The sequence below is a fragment of the Arachis hypogaea genome, chromosome 14 (genome assembly GCF_003086295.3).
Source record: "Arachis hypogaea cultivar Tifrunner chromosome 14, arahy.Tifrunner.gnm2.J5K5, whole genome shotgun sequence".
In the NCBI taxonomy this organism is placed as follows: Eukaryota; Viridiplantae; Streptophyta; class Magnoliopsida; order Fabales; family Fabaceae; genus Arachis; species Arachis hypogaea.
The window spans coordinates 34574989-34597094 of NC_092049.1; the positions used below are offsets into that span (position 1 = coordinate 34574989).

The 22106-nt window shown below is 31.3% G+C and overlaps 3 protein-coding genes across 6 annotated transcripts; all 3 read right to left on the bottom strand.

Annotated features, from left to right (window-relative positions):
- Positions 1 to 2734: 2734 nt before the first annotated feature.
- On the bottom strand, positions 2735 to 5562 carry LOC112741949 (vesicle-associated membrane protein 721). Its single transcript, XM_025791143.3, has 5 exons — positions 5108 to 5562; positions 4815 to 4962; positions 4585 to 4705; positions 3327 to 3389; positions 2735 to 3072 (listed from the first exon to the last, which is right to left on the bottom strand). The coding sequence occupies exons 1-5, from the start codon at positions 5295 to 5297 to the stop codon at positions 2923 to 2925; spliced, it is 672 nt and encodes a 223-aa protein (XP_025646928.1). The 5' UTR covers positions 5298 to 5562; the 3' UTR covers positions 2735 to 2922.
- Positions 5563 to 8315: 2753 nt separating this feature from the next.
- On the bottom strand, positions 8316 to 10842 carry LOC112741951 (peptidyl-prolyl cis-trans isomerase FKBP17-1, chloroplastic). Its single transcript, XM_025791144.3, has 4 exons — positions 10294 to 10842; positions 10028 to 10150; positions 9739 to 9855; positions 8316 to 8553 (listed from the first exon to the last, which is right to left on the bottom strand). Exons 1-4 carry the CDS (start codon positions 10675 to 10677, stop codon positions 8431 to 8433), a joined length of 747 nt encoding a protein of 248 aa, XP_025646929.1. The 5' UTR covers positions 10678 to 10842; the 3' UTR covers positions 8316 to 8430.
- Positions 10843 to 11645: 803 nt separating this feature from the next.
- Positions 11646 to 19372, bottom strand: LOC112741952 (uncharacterized). Of its 4 annotated transcripts, none has more exons than XM_025791149.3 (18): positions 19161 to 19367; positions 18831 to 18925; positions 18339 to 18484; positions 18108 to 18152; positions 17898 to 17938; positions 17727 to 17808; positions 16987 to 17031; positions 16305 to 16361; positions 15860 to 15919; positions 15649 to 15776; positions 15201 to 15468; positions 15045 to 15111; positions 14445 to 14515; positions 14285 to 14374; positions 13620 to 13728; positions 13141 to 13232; positions 12742 to 12847; positions 11646 to 12141 (listed from the first exon to the last, which is right to left on the bottom strand). In XM_025791149.3, exons 3-18 carry the CDS (start codon positions 18480 to 18482, stop codon positions 12029 to 12031), a joined length of 1518 nt encoding a protein of 505 aa, XP_025646934.1. In that variant the 5' UTR covers positions 18483 to 18484; positions 18831 to 18925; positions 19161 to 19367; the 3' UTR covers positions 11646 to 12028. The 4 variants fall into 4 exon arrangements, with proteins under 4 accessions (XP_025646934.1, XP_025646930.1, XP_025646932.1 ...); XM_025791145.3 differs by having other exon boundaries at positions 18827 to 18925; positions 19161 to 19281; XM_025791147.3 differs by lacking the exon at positions 18831 to 18925 and having other exon boundaries at positions 19161 to 19372.
- Between the last annotated feature and the right edge of the window lie 2734 nt (positions 19373 to 22106).

The window sequence follows — 22106 nt, forward strand, 5'->3', positions numbered from 1 at the left end:
TTAGGTAGTTACATTCCAACATTCGTGAACCCTACCAAACGTAGCCATATATCACATTAAACAAAACAAAGATTACCATATTTAATTAACAAATTAAATTTAACAAAATCAAATTCTCATTATCACATAACCAGCGAAACATAATCATATTAACAACTATATTATTAACTACTTTAAATATACTAAATCTATTTTACAAAAAATTCATATTTATATTTATTAGATTCTTATAATTATCAATAAACCTTAAACGAATCTTAAATATAAATATAATTATTATTAGATACATTAAAAATATATTTTTTAATGTCTAAAATCTATTTATTTTATAATAATACTTCTTATTCATTTTTTTCTATTTATATAACCCAAATAATTTAAAAAAAGTATTAAACACCTCAATTAAATTATTATTATTATTATTATACATATATATTTTATATCACCAAATTTATCAATAATCATAATTAATTTATTAAATTCATATTTAAAATTTAGTATTACTAACATAATTAATTACCTAAATTACACTAAATTTATTCGATTTTCATTCCTCATGGTACTATAACAATAATAATAATATACCTTAATTATCACTTCCAACAATTAGTATATCTAAACAATTTTAAAATTTCCACTTCCAACCTAATAAACAAACATTTTTAACTAACTATTCTAATCTTAATCTCATCTAACAACACACAACAAAAAATCATTAATCCTTAATTAATTCACTTCAAACAATTATTATATTTAAACAATTTTAAAGTTTTCACTTCTATCATAATAAACAAACATTTTCAAATAACTATTCTAATCTAACAACACACAACAAATCATAAATTCTTAATTAAATATCTAAATAATATACTCATAATAATAATAATAATTAATTCAATAATTTTTTAAATATCTTCTAAATTTATTTTATTTTATTGACTATTTCTAACCATTAATAACCTAATTATTTTATCATACCTATAATCTATCTTAATAATTATTACTACAATATTTTTCTACTAATTTCTAACATTATTAATATTATTTTTATTAAATCAAAATATTTGATAATAAAAACTTACATAATTAGAATGATCAAGATAATTAACAATGTGAAGTTACGGATGATTGACGTCTTTTATTTTTCGTCTTCTTGGCATTGTTGAACTAAGGTTAATGATGGTGGTGGTCCAATTTTTTGTTTCCTGATCCGATGTTGCTTCAACAATGGGAGAAGAGAGGAGAAGGTAGGGTTGGGGGTGAGTGAGACACGAGTGAAAGGGATGGTCCGATTTGTTTAACATAGAGATACAACCAAGGGCTGAAGAGCGTGCATGTTTGACGCGTGGCATGCAGCGCGCAAATCGGACGATCCGATTTGTGTCCCTGCGATACCTGAAATTGAACCGTCCGATTACTCTCCTCTCAAATCGGACCGTCCGATTCATTATTCAACGCCGTCACACCTTTGTGATACACCCTGCACTCCAATAAACTAGCCATACACCACTCCTATCCCAATATCAAAATTAAAAAACTCGCTAAATTTAGTATATAGAGCAAACATCAAATCCTAATTTAGACACGAGTTTTCTTTATTTATTTGTTTTGGCCATGAAGTTAAAATGTCGAAATTCAGTACATTTTAAGTGACACGGAAAAATAATCTACCTTCAAAATTGCAGAAACTTTGTGTATACTTGTGAATTTAATTAAGCTATACAAGTTAGTAAAAAGAAATCGTAAAGGAAGTTGATGGACTTGTCAATTGTCATTTCGTGAAAGGTTATCTTATTCTACTTGTTATAGCTTAGGAAGAATGTCAGTATTTTTGAAATATCAATGTTCTAATAGTTTTAGTTGTTATCGGTATTTCAAAAATATTTGAAATTTTTTCTATAGTTTATAGGGTCTGTTTTCGGTGGGGAAGTGAAACGGATGTGGTTGAACACCAGTCAAGAATATTCTAATTGAGTCGATGAGATTAAATCCGTATACAGGGTTAAAATGTTTTGCATATTATCAAAGGAAACTTGAAATTAGGAAAGTGGAATGAGGTTTTGCCTCGCCTGAATGTGAAATTGCACTCCACGGAGCTTGTTCTCCTTCATATAAGGAGGTTCCGGCTTTCGGAATCAGCGCCGTCGGAGTTTGTTAGCATCTTCTTCATCGATGGGGAGCTCGTTGTTATGGTGCCGAAGGGTGAAATGAAGAAGAGGAGCCATGGGAGAATGTTGAGGATGATGATGGTGGTAAAAGCAATTAATAAATATAAATGTGGAATTCTTTTTAAATTTACTAATTATAATATGACCCAAATAATTTTTCTTAATTTCATATAAGCTTAAAACATCACAATACTCTTTCTCCACCGAAGAAGCCTCCTTAGTTTATAGATAAAGGAATGAGTTCAAACCGAAGAAGAAAACAGAAAGATGAAATAATGAATCAATATATATTCAACCACATTATCATATATATTTGTACTTAAAAGTCCAGCATATGACTTTAAGAGTATTTGTTGATGGAATATTAGCTGAATTATGAAAAAATATTAGTTATGATAGCTCTATGATAAAATATAATTGCTAATCAGTTATCTAGTAACTCTTCTGAAGTGGACGAGTGACTATCTGCCAAATTTTTAGGTTTGATGGAAAAATGGTATAAATTTGCTTCACTGATTAAAACTTGGTCAATGGAGAAGAAATCAAACTACAATAGATGGCCAAAATTTTACCTTCAAAAAGCATTCTTATATCATATTGTAAAAATATCATGAGTAGAACAAAGTGAATAAGGAATATGATGTCTTTACTACGTACAAAATCATGTCACGAATGTGATATCTTTCCTCAACAATATATAATCACAAGAGTGGTCAAAATGAAAAAATATAAAATATGTTGGAAAATGGAGTGCTTATTTTCCACACTTGAATCCATGGCAGACGGAAAGGACAATTACGAGGATCAGGACTATCAAAATTGCCAATACAATCAGCTTCATCTTCATGTTCTGCAGCCACATTTTTCTACGAATTTTGGTCCCTGAAGTCCTAAAGTCTTGTGCCTGTCTCAAAAAATCTCAATCATGAATGAAACAGGATTTTGTCTTTTAAAATTATAAAAAAAAAAAAAAAAAAAAACCCTAGGATTGGGAAGCGGGGTACCAGGAGACTAGTAATCAGTATTGCATCAAAACTATCAAATATCAAGAGGCTTATTAAATGAACCTCAAGCATATATAAGAAATTTCATACGTCCAAGAATCAAGACCTTTCAGGGAGAGAAGAACATGCAGATACACGTAAACGACATACTAACCTGATTATGAAGGTTCTCGGTCTTGTCAACTAGAAGCTCTATCTTTTCTCCCCTGTCCAGAACCTACATTATATTATGAACAAGTCAATATGATTGAGCAAATGCTTTATGTTACAATAAAAAAATATAATGAGAAGTCAATGAACAATTGAACATGGAGTTAGTTTTCAGTTACAATATTTGAGCTAGATTATTTCAGCCACAGACAACTGTAATGATATACAACAAATTTGCATAAATGTCACCCTATCTCAGAAGGATAATATTAAATAATTCACCTACAAACAGTAGCCGACTGACCAACACATCAACTTAAACGCTGTCAAACCTATACAGCTCTAGAATTGACAAATTCCCGGCTGTTCAGTCATCATTTCCATCTTTTGGGGAAAAAAAAAGGTTCGTAGCTGGAGAATATCCTACTATCCATGATTATCTCCATCAAATCTCAAATTTTTCCCAGTCAAGAAACTTATCTATGAAACGCCAACTAACATGAGCATAACCCACCTTCAAATCTAACTTAACAATAATTTGCTCTCAACACAGAAATCTTAAATCCATTTGCTCCATTGAAATGGGTTATGATGAAATGGCTTCTTTTTACCTTGTGCCTTAGGGTATGGACAATAGACAACAAATGTCAGAAATGGACATGAATCGGGGAATGTAAAACCCATCAGGACCAAATTTTCCTTGCTCCTCCTGGGCCCTGTTCCTCCAAAGGCTTCCTTTTTACTAAATTAATTGGCCAAGCTACATGCACAACTAAAGTTTCCTGTTTTATTTTAATTAAAGTTTCAAAACCAGATCAACAGATACTATGGGGAAAAAAAACTGCATATCTAATTGAAACGAAGTTCTCACGTTTCTACAGTGACTTGAAATCCAAAAAGAACAAGAATATATAACCGATAATACCTCGGATCCAAATCTGACATGCTTAACCAGTTAAAATATCAACAATGTATAACAGCATGAGTTTGAGAAGTTTGAAAAAGTTGCTGACTAAACTAATATAACAGCCTCATTAATGATGTTTAAGTATTATGTTAATTTTCCAAAGATCCACTGTGTTATGACATGTCTTTTTTATTTTTGAAATTTTAAAGAGCATCTATGCTTTGTAGAAACACAACACCTATGATCCACCAATTTGATCTCTTCGATTTCAGCAGTAACAACTATATCGCCATAAGCCAACACACCAGCGTGGGCAGTGCCCATAAATCACAGCTCGCAAGGCATCTGTATGTACCTTTTCAATATTCTCCATCATGACACCCTTAACTTCAGAGACCTGATTCTGAACCTTGGCAAGCTTGCTTATCTCCTCAGGGTGATCGATGCAGTATTGCATATGCTCCTTCAATTTCGGCCTGCACCATCCAAACAAAACAAAACAACACAATTTACACAAATTCAAACAAATCAACCTCCATAATCAATTAGTCTCGATTCTCACGACAGCACAAAACACAAAATTACCCAAACTCCTTGTTAAGGCTGTTGGCGGCAGCATTAGCACCGGCCTTATCGGAGGCACCATATTTAGAAACAAAATCATCCTTCACTCGCTCCAGAAACGCAATAGGAACCTGCCTTCCAGCAGTTTCATCCGCAACAACACAGTAAGCTGAAAAACGACAATGCAGCATTTCAAATCACTCAAACACAATGAGAATTCCACCCTAACAATCATCTGAGCAAAAATGCATACATATATACACAAAATTGAATCAGAGGAAAACAGATCTAGAGAGAAAAAGAGAGGAACCGACTGAAGCCATTGTCGACGAGGAAGTTGAATGTGTGGCTGTCGCAGTTGTAGGTGAACTTGTTGTTGGAGGAAGGAAGCTTCTGGAGGCACTGGAAGGCGATGGTGTTGAAGTTGCCGCTGAATTCAGTGTACTCTGCAAGAACCACGGTTCCGCGAGAGACGAAGGCGTAGATCAGAGATTTCTGGCCCATTTTTCTTTTGATTTCTTCTGATTCAAGATCAGATCTGAGTAGTAATACAAAGAAACCAGTGGTTTTGCTTCTTCTGCTTCTGTCGAATCGAATCGCTTCTTAACCAACGAACGCTTCTTTCTACTTTTTCTTTTGAAAGGGAAGATGATAGAGACAATAAAAACAAATAGCAAATTTTGATTATTGAATTATTCTTAATATTTTATTTATTAAAAAATTGTCAAAAACTAATTTTGGACATTCCTCGCAAAAGAAGCACGAGAGGAGGATTTTATTTAGGAAGCCGTTGGCTTTTGAAGTTAACTACTAATAAAGTCATTATTTATTTGAGTTTAATATAGGTATAATTTATTCTATTATACTAATGAATAAAGTTTTATATTTAAGTGATAATTCTAATCAAATTCAATCAAATATTTTAAATTCATATACACGTTTTGTTGTCACAAATTCATGCACACAAGTTTTACTGCCGTCGCTTCTTCTTTTAAATTGAGGTTCACTTGATATTGCTATTAAGTATTAACTAAATTTTTTTTCATTTAAAAAATTTTAGTTTATTTTTTAGTTTAATTTAGGTTCATTTGATTTCATTTTGCTTGAATTTGTTGCACTTGTTCATGTGTAGTTGTTTAGTTGATTTTTGTTCAAATTTAAATTAATTTCAGTTTATTTGTGAATTAATTGAGGTTCACTTGATGTTGCTGTTAATAACCAAATTTTTTATTCCTTAAAAAATTTCGATTCATTTCTTAATTTAATTTAGGTTCATTTGGTTTCGTTTCACTTGAATTTGCTGAACTTGTTCATGTGTGATTGTTTAGTTAGTTTTTGTTCAAATTTAAACTAATTTCGGTTCATTTTTGAATTAACTAATGTTCACTTTATACTGCTATTAATTATTGACTAAATTTTTTATTCCTTAAGAAATTTCGGTTTATTTCTTAGTTTAATTTAGATTCATTTGATTTCGTTTCATTTAAATTTCTCCTTCTCATCTTCTGCTTCGTCTTCTCCTTCTTTTTCATCTTTTTTCATCTTCTCCTTCTCATTTTATTTTTTCAAAATTTTTCTTGATTTACTCTCTTGAGAAGAATAAAACCATGAAAAAGAGAAGGAGAAGAAGAAACAAAAATAAAATGCAGCAACAATATTGTTAGTGTTGCAAGTGTGAGGAGTGTTGAAGTTAGTCCCACATCAAAGAAAGTATGGAAGAGTGAGGAGTTTATAAGATGAGAGACCCATTAACTTGACACCTTAAGGTTTTGAGTTGGATGTGGTGTCTTCTCATTTTATGTTCTCTCACTTGATTTCTCCCTGAATTCTCCCCGGTTGTCGAGAGCTCCCCACGATTTTCCCAAGAAGGAGAATTTATGACAACTTGATTAAATTTGGTTACAAAAAATATTTAAATGTGTAGTAGTACTCTATACTAATATGCTATGAATTTAATTTTTATTTATTGTGAGTATAAAACTGTTTTATGAATGCATTCAATAATACAACATTACATTTATAAAAATAATTATCTTTTACTTTATGAATAATTGTCAAAAAAAATAGTTATAATTGCATAACTACATTTTATATCGTACTATATAAAAGTTAAATTCATAATTTTATATTTTTTTAAAAGTGAAAATTTAGATATAATTTTTTTATATTAATAATTAAAATTAATTAAATAATAATTTAATTAAAAAATTAAATTATTTAATAATTTTTAATTATTAATTTTATGTAAAATAATTTCTATTAAATTTTTATCCTCGTTAATATACAAATAAATGTATAAATTAAAATAAAATTTATATATAATTATTTTAATATAAAATTAATTAAAAATTATTAAATAATTTAATATATTTAATTAAATTTATTATCAAATTATATTAATTAATAATTTTATATAAAAATAATTACACGCGAATGTTTAGTATAAATAAATTGAGGAAATAAAGAGAAAACGCAGAGTCACAGTGGATAGCGGCTAGTGGGGTACCGTTGGCCGGGAACCTGGTGGCAACAAATTAATAATGGATTTATAATTCTTAGTATGAAAAGAATTTTAAAATTAAAAAATGCTACTTATTTTTTAAAATTTAGTTTTTATTCAATATTTTTAAAAATTTATTATTATTTAATTAATTTAAATATTTATTTTCATGTATTAATTATTTAAAAAATAAAAAAATTATTTATTTTTTATTTTTTCTTTTAAACATTAATTAAAAAATAATATTTAAAAAATACTTAATTATACTGTTTAAAATTACTAAATATATATATTAATTAAAGTTACTAAAATATTAATATTTCAAAATTTTCTTAAATTAACTATGATAGTGGTCCATGCCTTCCAGCAAAAAAGAAAAAGGTAACGGCGCATCCATTCACTTTGACACTTCCAACTCACCATTCTGACTGTAGTCGCTACTCGCTAATCCACAATATTATTAATAGTTAAATCTTTAACTAAAATTTAAATTTATAAAAAAATTAGTCAATAATCTATTGATATAGTTATTAAGTTAAGTAATATATATTATATTTTTTAAGTGTACCTCTTCTCTGAATTATGTATTAATATGAGATGTATATACAAAACTATCTTTTTTCTTAATTGAATTTTAAATTGGTCGATAATTATTTTTGCAATTTTTATTATATATTATATTATATAGAATATAAAGAAATATAACAAGTTTTCTCCTTAAATACTACTGTGTTTAATTTTTACATATATCATGGATAGATTGTCTAGCCAATTATTTATTTAAGGACTAATATATCGGCAAGAAAAAATACTATAAAAAATAATTTGGGATTCTACTTTTTATTTAATTAGTAGTGGATTTTTAAAGTATAATGTACTTTTAACTCTTTAAAATACAAGTTTATTGTCATTATCATTTTAGCAATGATTTCAGTCTTTAATATGATCCATCTTATTCGTTAAAAGAAAGACCAATAAGTTGTAACTTCTAACATAACCAATCTAATATGGTAGTGCAAAAGTTTGAGCAACAAGGAAATCAGCATTGCCGACACCATAGGTTGAGATAACTGAATTTGGCTAATAACAATGGATAATGAAATATGACTACCCTTAAATTTACAAATAGATAGAAATTCATTGATGCCTCAGGCTAACCAGTTCAATGTCAAATATAAGTGTCCCTAAAGTGGAGCCTTCTCCATTAGCAAGACGAGTTGGATTAAATATGGTTGTGAACAGCCTCTGCCTGTCAAAGAACTTTATTAAAAAAAATGAAAGGAAGAGACCAAAATGTTAGTACTGAATGAAATAATAAAAGCTAAGGGATTGACAATAGAGAAAAAGAATACGTTAAAATAATAAAGTGAAGAATTTTATTATATGAGTTTTAATATCTTAATTTTTTTATTATCACTTTATCAACTTCTTTGTTTTAGAAGTGATATATAATGAACCAACGTTAACACAGACACAGAACATGCGAGTACACAAATTTTAAATTCTTATAAGATACGGGAATACGATGTATATATAAAATATAAATATTTTTTAAATTATTTTTAATGTCTTTTTTAATTATATAAAATATTTAAAATATTTTTTTATTTTAATAAATAACAATATACACTATTTTTAAACTCGTATCAAGAATACATGTTAAAAATAAGATTGAACACGCTAACACATAATAATATTTAAGTGTGTCTAAACGTGTTCGAAAAAGAATTTTTTATTTTTTTATTAAGATACGGTTAAACACAGAAAACACACGTATCAAAAAAATATCCATGAGTATTGTGTCTAAAAGATGTACAACACATGAACACGACGTCTTAACAAAATGTCCCTATTTTTAACGAAGTGATTGATTTGATAATTTAATATCAATAGTGCTAAGTTGTAACAAAAAAGGGCAAACATTTAACATGTGCACCTTTGCAGTGTTGAGAAAAGCAGTCACAAGACTAGAACATGCTTTAGCAAATCCACAAGTTGTGTGTAAGATAAGCAAGTTCCTATGAATGAGTCTACTTTCCCTTTTTTCTGGTTTTTTTTTTTCTATTATTATTATTATTTAAATTTTGACATTTTGGTACTTAGTACACATGGGTTTGATTATCTATTTATAAGTGTGTCCTCATGTTGTGTAGTGACTTATGTGACAGTTACCAAAATGGCTTAAGCATCACTTATCTATCAAGGAGCTTAGTGTATACTAAAAATAAAAATAAAAATAAAAAACCCAAACAAGCTGTCTATGCAGATACAATATAACAATAAACAAGCACAAACACCACTAAAAAAATAAAAAATAAAAAATTACTACTAGGCCATCTAATTATACATATGCATATTCTAGGAGGAAGAATATAGCTAGAAAAAAATGAATCTAATGTAACATATGATGATGTAAGTGTAAAGAAGAATTAAAAAGTAGCATACATTGGGTGGAAGTGGTTCCTGTGATGTGCTTTGATATCCAAGGGATGGAGGTATGATGACTCTTCGGATACCACCTACTTTCATTGATCTCACTGCCATCTCAATTCCATCTATAACCTGTCACAAATTAAATTCAACCCATTATTCACCTTATCCTAACATAGACAGTATTGTTTTTTCTTATTATCACCTTTAATTTTCACATAACAAGTGATTAAAATCATTACACTGTTTATTAACACTAATTTCTATAATAACTACTCCCACTTGTGGTAATAATAGGGTTTACCTTGCCACTCCCAAGAACAAAGACAAAGGGATTAGGATCACCATTCTCATCTTTATGGTCATAGGTTGAATCAAAGCGCCACCCTTGTTTTGCTGCTAGTCTACCATAGTAATGTATTGCAACCTTCAACAATAACAATACCATATTTATTTACATAGAATAATCATATACTTTAGAAAAAAAAGTATTTATCTCTTATAACAATAACATCCATCTCAGAACTCAAAATTCATGTTACTTTGAAGGTGTGTAAAGGATAAAGGTACCTTGTCTCCGTCAGAAGGAACTTCATCACCGGAACCAAGAAGGAGGTCTAAGACCTTAAGTCCACTGGAATTGGGGAGCTCATAGAATTCTGATATGGGGAACTTGGAGGAAGGAGAGAGAGAAGAGGATGAAGCAGGAGCAAGTGAGAATATGAATGAAGATAAAGTGGTGCAGATGAGAGACACATATAAAGATCTTCTTTTAGTTATAGATATGGTAGTAGATGTAGATGAAGATGTTGCTGAACATAGAGTAAACTTGTTACATGGTTGGTGTTTAAAGTTGTTATCTCTAATAATGTAAGGTGGAGAGAAACTAGCACATGTTGCACTTGCAGAGTAACACCGTTCTATTATCATTTTTTTTTTCCTTACCAATACCATTCAAAAATACGACATTATTCCCAACTCCCAAGTCCCAACGTGTTGTTTCATTTAACAGAGGTTTGCAACAGCCATCACTCGCCTAAAATTTTTTATTATGGAGGATAAATATGTGCAATTTAATTCTATCTGTGGTGCATGTATTTTTATTTTGATATGAGAATCAGTAATCGGTGATTACTTTGTAAGTTGATTTTTAAAATTTTTTTAATATCAAATCGGAGTTGGATTTGTTTGTTGTGATTTTTTAAAAAAAAATTCATAAATCGGAAGATCCGATTTTTGTTCCTAACAAATCGAATGGTTCAATTTTTTTTTCAAAAAAAATCGGAAGATCCGATTTCCACATTTTAAATAAAAAAGTTCCACATTTAATAATACCCTTGTAATCCATAATTCTAAAAAACACAATTTTCACTTCAATATCAAAAATAATTTCCACCATCACTCACTATCGGCTGTGGATGTAAAATGGCAAAATTCCATCTAAATAATTTTAATATTAAAAATTCTTTTTAATAATTAAATTTATTTAATAATCTTTTAAAAAAAATTTCCAATTATTTACCCTAATTATATCCAGCAAATAATACTTCATATTTTAATGACAAATACTCATTGTATTTTACAAAAATAATCATGTCTTCCATTAAAAAAAAAAATTAATGGTCAAAACAATCCCAAAAATGAAATCACTAAATCATTGACTATTAACAAAAAACAAAAGGCAGTGGATGGTCCATTAAATCCAAGTATAACATGTTCGCCTAATGTTCATGGTTTGCAATTTGCCAAACTCATCTCCCAAAATGATGCGATGACGATGCAAAACTTCAGTGCACAATGCTTTCACATTCCACTCTTGTTGCTCTTTAAAAAGTATGAAGAGCCCCAAATTGAAACAAAAATTTAATTGATATACAGATGTAAAATAATTTTACATGTATATCTAATTATATAACGTCATCTCAACAAAAAAAAACTTTTTACATTGAATAATCATCCAAAAAACTAGATTTAATTACATGACCCTAAAATATTTTACACTGTCACTGCATCAAAATTAAACTCTTAAAACAAACACCAGAAATGCTTACCAAATTTATATAAAGATTACATCTCTCATAAAACATATCAAAAGTATGAAAAACAGCAAGATTGCATGCATTTTAAAATAATAATAATAATAATAATAATAATAAAGCGCTAGTACATGAGGATCAAAGAACCAATTTTTCTTCCTTTTTTGGTTTCCTTCATCTGGCACAACAATTCTTCCATCTTCTCTTCAATTAATTAGGGTGGTTCCGGCAGCCACCAGGATGAGAGGAGAGGAGGCGGTTTACAGTGTTCATTCAACTTTAGTATTATTTGCTGATTCGTAAGCAACATCGGCAGCAGAAGTATCCATATCATTCAAGCCTAATTCTTCATTTTGCTCCCATGACCTCTCATACTCCTCAACTGCAGCAACCAGAGCAATGAAATTGCCACAACAGAAAAACATGACACAAGAATATATTAAGATGAAGAACGATTCAACCAAATGAATACAAGCAACCAATAATCAATAAATACACATCATCATCATCTTTGCCATTATCCACATCCATAAAGGGCACAGAAATATCGTCCATCAGTACACAGTTCAAATAGGAGTGTCAACTGTCAAATGCAAGAATTATCATTCGAGATTCGAGAACATTATTATTGGCATGTTCTAGAAAAGAGTATATTGAAATGACATGATTCATTGGTCAAGCATATTGAAATCTGAAGGTTACAACTGTACCACTACATAAGCAAGCAGCATAAGGTGATTAAACCAAGAGCATAAATTTTTATTTATTGGTTTGGTCTTGAATTCAGTCCACTTTAATGCAAATAATAGCATATTATTATCATCTCAGTAACTTGACCATATGAAGCAGAATACGCTGATGCATGTTGGGCAATGGCTAGGACCAAAGACAAAATATGTATTCAGATTTTAATTTCAAACTAGGGAAATTTGAACTTCATTAAGCATGTCTTTATGTCTAAGACTGTTGAAGAAACACTTACACGTTAATTGATTGTCGTCTTTTAAATCATCAGTTGCAGGTGCTATAAAGGAATTGGCTAATGCATCATCAAGAATTAAAGTCCAAGGTTTTTCCAAGCTAAGAAGCTGCACACACAAAAATATAAATAAAAAGATGCCATTAGGTAAAAGTCCTTCAAGGATAGGAATCTACTGATTGTATGACAGCAACTGCTTATTAAGCACTGATATTTTAGAAAGCATCTGAACTCTGTTGGAGGTCAAAAGTAGAATGCTTGTTCCCTGGGAACAGAAAATAGCAAGTTTTGTGCTCCACCATGAGAGGAATGAGGAAAGCAACTGTTACTCTGCGAGAATATATGCTACGAGAAAATTATTCCTATTTAAATTATTCCTATTTCATAAAGAAGACGCTCTACCTTGTCTAGCTTTTCTTTAAAATCTAGCCACTTGCTTTTTCTATTTTCATCCAAACTATCACCGAAAGTAAATCCATGGACCCTCTGAAGGCCTGCAAATGTACAGGATTAAAGCCAGCATAATGAATATTACATATATAAATGATAAAGTAGAGCAAGGAAAATAAACTTATGGATGAAAGGAAAACAACTTAAATTCAATTTTTCCAACACATTAACATTTAACATTTAGAAGCCTGTTCCAACATACTTGATGCAGATTATTCATATTGGAAAGAATATTCATGTTAGAGGTGGTTGAAATTTGATTACTTTGTACATTTGAAGCTCAACTAAATCTATGCACAATACCATTTGTCTTTTCCTTTTCATGCACAAATATGAACACTACAAAGATCCTATCATGAGAGGATAGGTTGTCCTGTTATTATGTGTGCATGCAAATGTGTGGGGTGATGTGACAGAAAGAGCGCACTTACTTTCGTTAATTTTTGTAATCAAACCTTCAACAGTTGAAACCAAACCCCCAAGGGTGCCACTTGCCAATTCCAATTCAAGTTCAGGAATTTTTACACTTGCAGTATCAGACTAAAAAAAGAAGATAAGACAAGGTTAATAATGCCTTAAAATAATATATAAATATGTAACAATTATTGAGGGACAATTATATTTTTAGGACTCATACCACAGAAAATCAACAGTTGACAATAGATAAGCGTGCAAAAGAATGAAGAATTCATATGTAAAGGTACTACATTTTTCTTACAGGTTTATCTACATAAGTATCATAAAAGCAGTTAACAAAGTTGAAAACAGGATACATTGATAGCAGGAAAGCCATTTGTGACAAAAGCTCTTAACAAAACCATCAATTTGAAGCTTCGGAAATACAAAACTTATGATTCAGTCTGCTCATAGCAATTATAGTTTCATTGAAGTATCATAATAAATTAATAACAAATCATAAATTAAATAAAATAGACAGATTTACAATTTTTGAAAGCAAAACTTCAAAAGAATCCAGGGAGCTGGTTTCTCTTTACTGAAAGCAAAGATTTACTACCATATTCATATTTGAATATCTAATTATTCAAACTCAAACTACCCAACTGCATGTGTTGCTATTATAAAGGTGCTCACATACCTTGATTACATCACGATTTAAGTCGTTAACATTTTTCACATGAAGTGAAATTCTTTTGCCTTTTTCAGAAATTCGTCCACCTGGTTTTAACTGCATGATGAAATAAATAATTATCTCGGCTCTCAAGAGAGACATCTACACTCGAGAAATCAGAACATACCTCGGAGTTGCGGTAGCCACAAGAGTCACATGTGGATGCCATTACGATTACTTCTTGAAAGTATGGAATATCTGTGAATTGTTAAGCTTAACAAAATGTATAGATAAAGTAATGAGGCAAATTGCTCACACATGTTCTGCCAATATTGCAGAGTTTTTGAAAAGTGAGTCACTGTTACCAAAGCATTCAAATGAAGCTCTTGGCATACATGTCACCCTATAGACATCAGTTTGTAATTTTTTTTTATCACCAATCTCGAAATTAATCTTGGGTAGCTAGCCTGAATCCAAAACTAAGGTTAAACTATGAGGGTGTTTAATTTGTGGTATTTAGCTATCAAAATATATGAGATAAAATTTCAACTGAAAAATACACCATGGACTCAGCTAGGAACAAAGGAAAGCATAAGCATGTAAATTATTAAGGCAAACCAGCCTTATATAATTTTGGATTTCATTACTAAAGTATTAATCCTTCAAATCAAACAGTTCAAAGTTTTAAACCATGATTTCCGTTGATGGTAAAATGGACAATCCTTCTAACAAATTTAAAAACACAAAAAAACATACAGAAAGTGGTATAAAAGTAGTAAAAGGATACTGGTGACAAACATTCTAGTCTCACACTTAGTGGCACAAGCACCACAAGTTGAAGGGAAAGTCATCACCTGTCGTTCACAAGCAACATGTCACTCACAACAAAATAAAGAAGAGACCCAACCCAGGTTTTCAACAATACAAAGTTCAGCATTCATACCTCTTCCGGTGCAGTGTATCGAAATAAGGCTTCCGCAATTTCTGAACTACTACTCTGTGCAATGGCTCGATGACCAGCAGTTGCCCCTACAGATCCATGTGGCTCTCCCCTCACTTGATCAGTAACCACAGCATTTCCCCCTGCTTGTGCTTCATTGCGAGTTCCTTCAATCTGTGTAGAATCAACAAGATATCCCAACAATGCTTGTTGCTCAGGGGTTCGGTCATAAAACTTGATGGTCAATGATGGATCAGATGATGGTGCAAACCTGTTCAGAGTAAACAGAGGTAGCCAATGCGTTCAACTGATGTAAAGGAAGCACTAAATAGAGGCACCAAGCTGTCTAAATAACAAATACAGTTCAAAGTGGTATACAATAAAGATATATGATACGATGTGAAATAATATGGAGAGAACTAATGTAATACAACAATTTGCAATCACTTACGGATTTTCAACAAAGCTGTTTCCAGCAGGATCATCAAGAATAAATGTGAAGGCTGACTCTCCAGTAGCACAGGCTCGCAATTTCACCAAGAACTGATCAATGGCTTCAGCTGTCTCTGGAGACACTTTCTATAAGACAAAATCTTATATTAAGTTACTGAATGCCAAATGTCACATCAAAAAATGAATAAAAAGCAGAAAAAAATTTGTACCCTGCGCTCCTCTTGAAGGGCCTGAAGCTCATCAGCAGCTCGCATTAGTATGCCTTCCACCTACAGCCAAAAAAAAAAAAAAAAAAAAAAAACTCAATATCAACGAATGGATAATGGGTAGTATTTTTGCTTATGGAATTATGTTTTGACCGACCGAATTAAAGAAAACATAAACATGTTCATTTGTTCATTATAACTCAGCTAGATCAATTGAAGGTCAATTCCTAAAACGGTTTTGCATAAGTGAATAACTTTGGCCAAAATCAATTATTCAATTGCATAAAACACTAAAGCCGGATATGCATGTCAAAAAGAAGGCCATATTCACTGAAAAATGAAATGTCAGACAAGCAAAAAAATGAAATAAAAGAAAAAAAAAAGACATCATCAATCATTCAATCTTCAAAATTAGAAAAGAATAAATAAAAATATGTATCAAAAGTACCGTTGAAAGACTACCACGCTGAGCCTCTGGTGGAATCTCAAAATCCAACTCTGGAATCTGCATAATCACATACATATAAGTGGTGTGTCTATCATGAATTGTACAAACAATTCAAAACATCAGAAAACAGAACCACATTACTTATTCACAATTTTATATTCACCAAGAATCACTAATTAAAATGGTGCATAAACAAATATAATACAGGATCCTCTAACTAAGACCCTTGGCAAATATACTGCTAATACAGACAGTTCACGAACCAAGCAGTAGTCATAAATATCACAACAAAATATGCACACACAGCAAGACCAATAAAGTAAAAGTCACAACAATCAAGCATTAACCTACAATGTAAGGTCAAGCACATGAAACAATCCATGCCAGCTCTACCAAATACCAAATTTCATAGTCAGGTCTTTTTTAATTGTTATCGTATTGTATGTTACGGCATTCCTCTATGTCTTCTAATCAGAGCAACTTTTAGATATAGCAATGTCAATGCCAAGGACAAAGATGCCACCGATGAGCAGCAACAGCATGTCAAGACTTGAAATGAATCACAATGCCAATAAGCCAAAGTGTTCATAGTTTATACAAATATAATAGGGACTGAAAGAATCGGAGAATGTAAACAAAGTTTAGAAAAGTACAGAAAGATAAGCATCATCAGCTTAAGTACCTTAATGGTAGCAGATTCTGATTTTACCACTTGTCTGTCAAGCATCTGCATCAAATGACACAGGCAGCAAAGACCATTTTAAAAAGGAGAAAAAAGATGAGTGTGCAATGTGTTTAGGAGCTCATATGAAATCTAGTCATCAAAAATCCCCAAACCTAAAATAAGGGTGCAAAAACATAAGTAATGTCCATAAAATTAACATTTTGAACAAATGTTAACAATTCTACTTCCAAAGATATTTCTATGTCTTCCCATTTAAATACTTTGGTCAGGCACTAAGGGTTAAAGAATATGACATCTTTCCCCTTTCTTCACAAGCACACCAATATCAACTTTTATCGAGCCACTATTCATTATGTTTTCCTTCGCATTAGTATGTCATTTACTTCAAACTTGTTACATAATTGACCCCTCACTAAAGCATATGTCTATTTGGCTAAAAACGGAAGTATTCTGAATAAATGAACAACAGCAAATGAATCTGCATCCTAGACCTGGTCAATAGTGTAAAGAAATTCCAATGTGGAGACTCACTGTTGGATACCTCACTAGTAAACCATGTGATGAGACATGGAAGGCTTGAGCACATCCACTCAAGTCAATCTTGTATAAACCTTAAACAGAATATTATGTTTATACTATGTTTTAATCCATCCATTGGCAACATTAGTTTGTTCAAACTAATATAACTAATTTCTAATCAGGGGAAGCCAAACACTAATAATTCCATTCAACACGACCTTTGGATTGTCAGATGGGATCTGCAGAGTGTAACAGCAACCACGCGGTTGAATTTCACCAGCAAACTGTACTTCATTGTTCCTAATGGGCAAACAAAGACACCAAATGAAATTAGAGCAAGCAATCACATTGCAGCCAATAAACATAGTTCATAGTGAAGAGCAACTCACCTCTCACCACAATGAGGACACTCAAAAGCTGACAACAAAATCTGCACAAAAGTCAAAGGCAACAAAGCATTACGCTTACATACCATAATCACCAATTCATGCTTCAAAATTAATCATTTAATTAAAGCACACAATAAATTCCTATTTAAAAGGCAAAGAAAGAAATTATTGAAGCATTACCATAACTCCATAAGGATAAAGCACACATACCTTTCTGAAGTGAGGAATTAAGGTGAGTAAGAATCTTGTAATCCCCTGCGAAACACAACAGAAATGAAATCAAACTCACTCTAAAAGCGGACATTGTTAAAGTGGAATCCAGCTCACACAGCAATAACCACAGAAACAAACAACACACAAAAGAAAGTGAGAAATCAAATAACAAAAAAAAAATCAAAGGCTATGAAAGGAGGGAGAGAGAGAGAGAGAGAGAGAGATTACATTTTCACCGCAACGCATGCAGAGGCTCTCAACGTTGTAGAGGGGAGCATCACCTTCCTCTGCAGTAACAGCTTCAACAACCGATCCAACGTCCACAATTTCCTCGCGTTTCCCGCTACCACCATTGCTGCTGCTGCCTTCCATGTCTGGATTTATCCAAGCCAAGGTTGTCAGCAACGAGTTCATATACATGCACAGAAGGAACGATAAACGTAGAAACGCATCACTGAACGCAAGTCCCACAAAAATCCTTATGATGGCACATAATGTAGTAACGCAGACTCAAGCAAAAATAACCAATGTAGTAATACAAATATATAATGGCAAATACGGAAAAGATAAATAGAAAATCACCAATCTCATGTAATCACACAAAATATCACAAAATATAAGTAATAAATCATAAACCATAAAATAAAAAATACATTCACAAGTTTTTGAAATAGTCTTAAACTAAGATTAGTGACATCCAAAATATGTAACACCACCTACTAAATTAAAGTGACATCTAAAGTTGATTTTGGAGGCCATGACCATGATCATCATCATCACTTGCAACACCTCCTCCAAGTGAAGACATTTTCCTCCTCAAAAACACCAATTAACAATCCATTAATCACATAAACAACACTAAAAGGATACTACAACATATTCACAATTTTTTAAAAAAAAAAACTATTTAATAGGATTAAATCACAATCCATATATTAATAATTTCATACATTAATTATATAAATATATATAATGCAAGATAGTAAGAGAACAGAGGAGAACTTCAGGAAGGGACTTGAACCTGAAAGAGGAGTTTGAGGCGGGGCTTACTGCGAGCAGTGAGAGGAGACAAAGGAGCGATGGCCAACGCTGGAGGAACGAGTTTCACCGCCGGCAGAGAGTTTCAGAGTTGAGACATAGGAGAAGGTGAGTGAGAGAATGATAAAGAGAGAGGCGCAGAGCAGCGTGTTACGTCGAGCTTTTCGTTTCGTTGAGGCTTCTTTCAACTTCAAACAAGAGAGCGAAAAGAAAGAGGTATTGTTAAGTTCCAAAAGAGGGAACTAGAAATGCCTAGGTTACTCGAGTTGGGTCGGGTTGGAGGAGATGGTTAGAATTGGGTCGGGTAATGATGCAAAATGTCAGACCTATTTAAAATGGCCCATTCTATTTGTGCGATAAAAGTCTTCTCGATTAGTTTAGTGGTTTATTCATTAGATTGTTTAAGTAAGTATCAGATATTTAAATTTTATTTTGTGTATATAAAATTTTTTTTATCTGCAATAAATTCTTAAATGGAGTTCAGATTTACTAAACTAAAAAAATTCTCTATGATACCAAACGAGCATGGAATGATATTGCTTAATAGTAAAAAATTCGTTTTTCTGAATTTACGTATAACTCTTATTAATTGTTTTTTATTTATTATGAATTCTAATAAAATAGATAAAATTTTACTTCAAAATTATTATCTGTAATAATTTTTTATAAACATATACGTTATTATAGTTAATGATACACATAAACATCATTATTAAATTTTATATAATAAATTAATAGAAAGATAAAATATATCCATTATTTATTATTGTTGAGGATCTAATCAAAGGTGAAACCTCTCATAGCTCAAGGGGCAATAGCTCCCTAAATTTTAATTTTTTTTTTTATAAATTGTGTGTAAATTTTGATTTAGTTTCTTTTAAAATTTTTATTTTAATCTCTTTATATTTAAAAATTAAACTTTAGTCCCTTCTCAAATTTTATGTTAGTTCTTCTCTTGGATCTAATAATTTTTTTTTCTCAAAAACTAACTAGTTAGAGATTAAAATCCTCTAACACTTAATTATCATCTTATTTAAAAAAAAATTATTATCAAATAAGTAAGAATATGTTTAATTTGTATTTTTATGTTTAATATTTTTTGTTTTTAAGATTAAAAAAAGAAAATAAAAAATAATAAAACAAAAAATACAAGGTCCAGTTTGGGTAACTAACTTAATTAAGCTCCTTTTGATAAAATAACTTAAACAATAAATAACTCTGTTAAAAGTAACTTATAAATAAGTTATTTTGTGTTTGGATTTTTAACTCTAAAAATCCTTATTTTAAAGAAATGTAATGAAAAGTAGAAGTATTATGAGAGAAGTCATTTTTTTTAACTTCTCTATAAGCTCCAAAATAGCTTCTTAGAAAGTTGCAATTTGGTTTTGAAAATTGCACCCGACATTAATACTACTATTTTTCATAAGTCAAAAGTTAAAAAAAGCTCCTTCTAGAGTTTTCCAAACGGGCCCTTACTCTTTTTTTTTGTTAATTCTCATTTTTCTTCTTTTGCACAACATTCATCGTCCCATTTACGTCGTTTTTCTATCAATAGTTAAGTACTACTTTTCCTTTTAATTAAACTACACATAAACACATAAAGAAACATATATGCATATGTATGTAGGTGTAGTTTCTGATGGTTAAGTCCATCTAGTGGCTACGATGACTACAGGCGTGGCATATATGATATTTGACACTTGGAAATGGAAAGTTGGGTTGACTGTAACTATGACCTGTTTATGTTGCGATAAATTCATTAATCAAATGGGATAAAGTTTATGCCTTTACTAAACATTCGCAGAGATATAAAAAAAATAAAAAATATACTAATGAAACATTAATTTGAATAAAGAGTAAACTACTATTTCTATCCACGAAAGTTTTAAATGCTGACAAATCTACCCATAAAAAACAAAAATTACCATTTGTACCCATAAAACATGAGTTTCATATAACAAAATTATCCAAATACTAAAAAATCATTTTAAAACTCCAAATTACCCTTTTCCTAACCCTAATCTCAACCCCCTTCTTCCAAATCTCATCCCTTTCTTTATTCTTTTCAAAAATTTAACCACCTCCTTCACCAACACCACCACCATCTCCACCGCCACCAACCGTTAACCTCACCTTTCTCTTTTTCCACAGCCATAAACAACAATGATAGCAATGATCCTTTGCTTCTTGCAACCTTTGCTTCCTGCAACTGCTCATCTGCTCTACGCCTTGCATTCTTCTCCTCTTCTATCACAAACACGCCGTCACTCATTCCTCTTCTCAACCACCTCCATTTCGATAACTACCACTCTTTCACTATCTCTTACCTCACCACTAAGTGCGGTTTCTTCCATGAAAATGCTCTCAGAGCACACAAGCATGTTCTCTTTGACACCCCATCAAGCCAGATTTTGTCATCTCTTCTTCAAAGCCCACAGTTTCTCACTCTCCCAAATCACCACCATCATATGCAAGATTCCTGTGTTACTCACATGCGACCCACCAAAGCGATCTTGCCAAAGTTTCAATTTTTAGCATCTAAAGGTGCTTCTCCTTCTGACATTGTATTGAAAGTGATGGAGGAAGGGTGGTGATGGTAATGGCAGTAATAGAGTGTTGATAGGATTTGGGATTGGAGAAGTGATGATGAGAAGTAAAATTAAAAGTTAGAGTAAAGTTGTTGTAGTTTATGGCTGTGACAGTGGAGAAGGAGGAAGATGAGGTTGACGGTGATGGTGGCGGTGATGATGGTGTTGGTAAAGGAGGTGGTAAAATTGATGAAAAGAATAAAGAGAGGGTTGAAATTTGCGAGAGGCGTATTGAGATTAGGGTTAGGAAAAGGGTAATTTGGGGTTTTTAGGTTATTTTTCAATGTTTGGATAATTTTGTCATATAGAATCCATCTTTTATGGGTACAAATGGTAATTTCTTTTTTTTTTGTGGGTAGATTTGTCAGTG

What these genes read in the sequence shown, in the direction of transcription:
- LOC112741951 (XM_025791144.3), bottom strand. Translation starts at nt 10,677, where the DNA reads ATGGTATTGGTAAGGAAAAAAAAAATGATAATAGAACGGTGTTACTCT. An exon ending in TTCCTTCTGACGGAGACAAG is followed by an intron (nt 10,151 to 10,293) that starts GTACCTTTATCC and finishes TTATTGTTGAAG; the next exon opens with GTTGCAATACATTACTATGG. An exon ending in TTGTTCTTGGGAGTGGCAAG is followed by an intron (nt 9,856 to 10,027) that starts GTAAACCCTATT and finishes AATTTGTGACAG; the next exon opens with GTTATAGATGGAATTGAGAT.
- LOC112741949 (XM_025791143.3), bottom strand. Translation starts at nt 5,297, where the DNA reads ATGGGCCAGAAATCTCTGATCTACGCCTTCGTCTCTCGCGGAACCGTG. An exon ending in CCTCGTCGACAATGGCTTCA is followed by an intron (nt 4,963 to 5,107) that starts GTCGGTTCCTCT and finishes GTCGTTTTTCAG; the next exon opens with CTTACTGTGTTGTTGCGGAT. An exon ending in AGCCTTAACAAGGAGTTTGG is followed by an intron (nt 4,706 to 4,814) that starts GTAATTTTGTGT and finishes TGGATGGTGCAG; the next exon opens with GCCGAAATTGAAGGAGCATA.
- LOC112741952 (XM_025791145.3), bottom strand. Translation starts at nt 18,887, where the DNA reads ATGATGATGATCATGGTCATGGCCTCCAAAATCAACTTTAGATGTCAC. An exon ending in CCCTTCAAGAGGAGCGCAGG is followed by an intron (nt 15,777 to 15,859) that starts GTACAAATTTTT and finishes TTTGTCTTATAG; the next exon opens with AAAGTGTCTCCAGAGACAGC. An exon ending in GATTACAAAAATTAACGAAA is followed by an intron (nt 13,233 to 13,619) that starts GTAAGTGCGCTC and finishes GTACATTTGCAG; the next exon opens with GCCTTCAGAGGGTCCATGGA.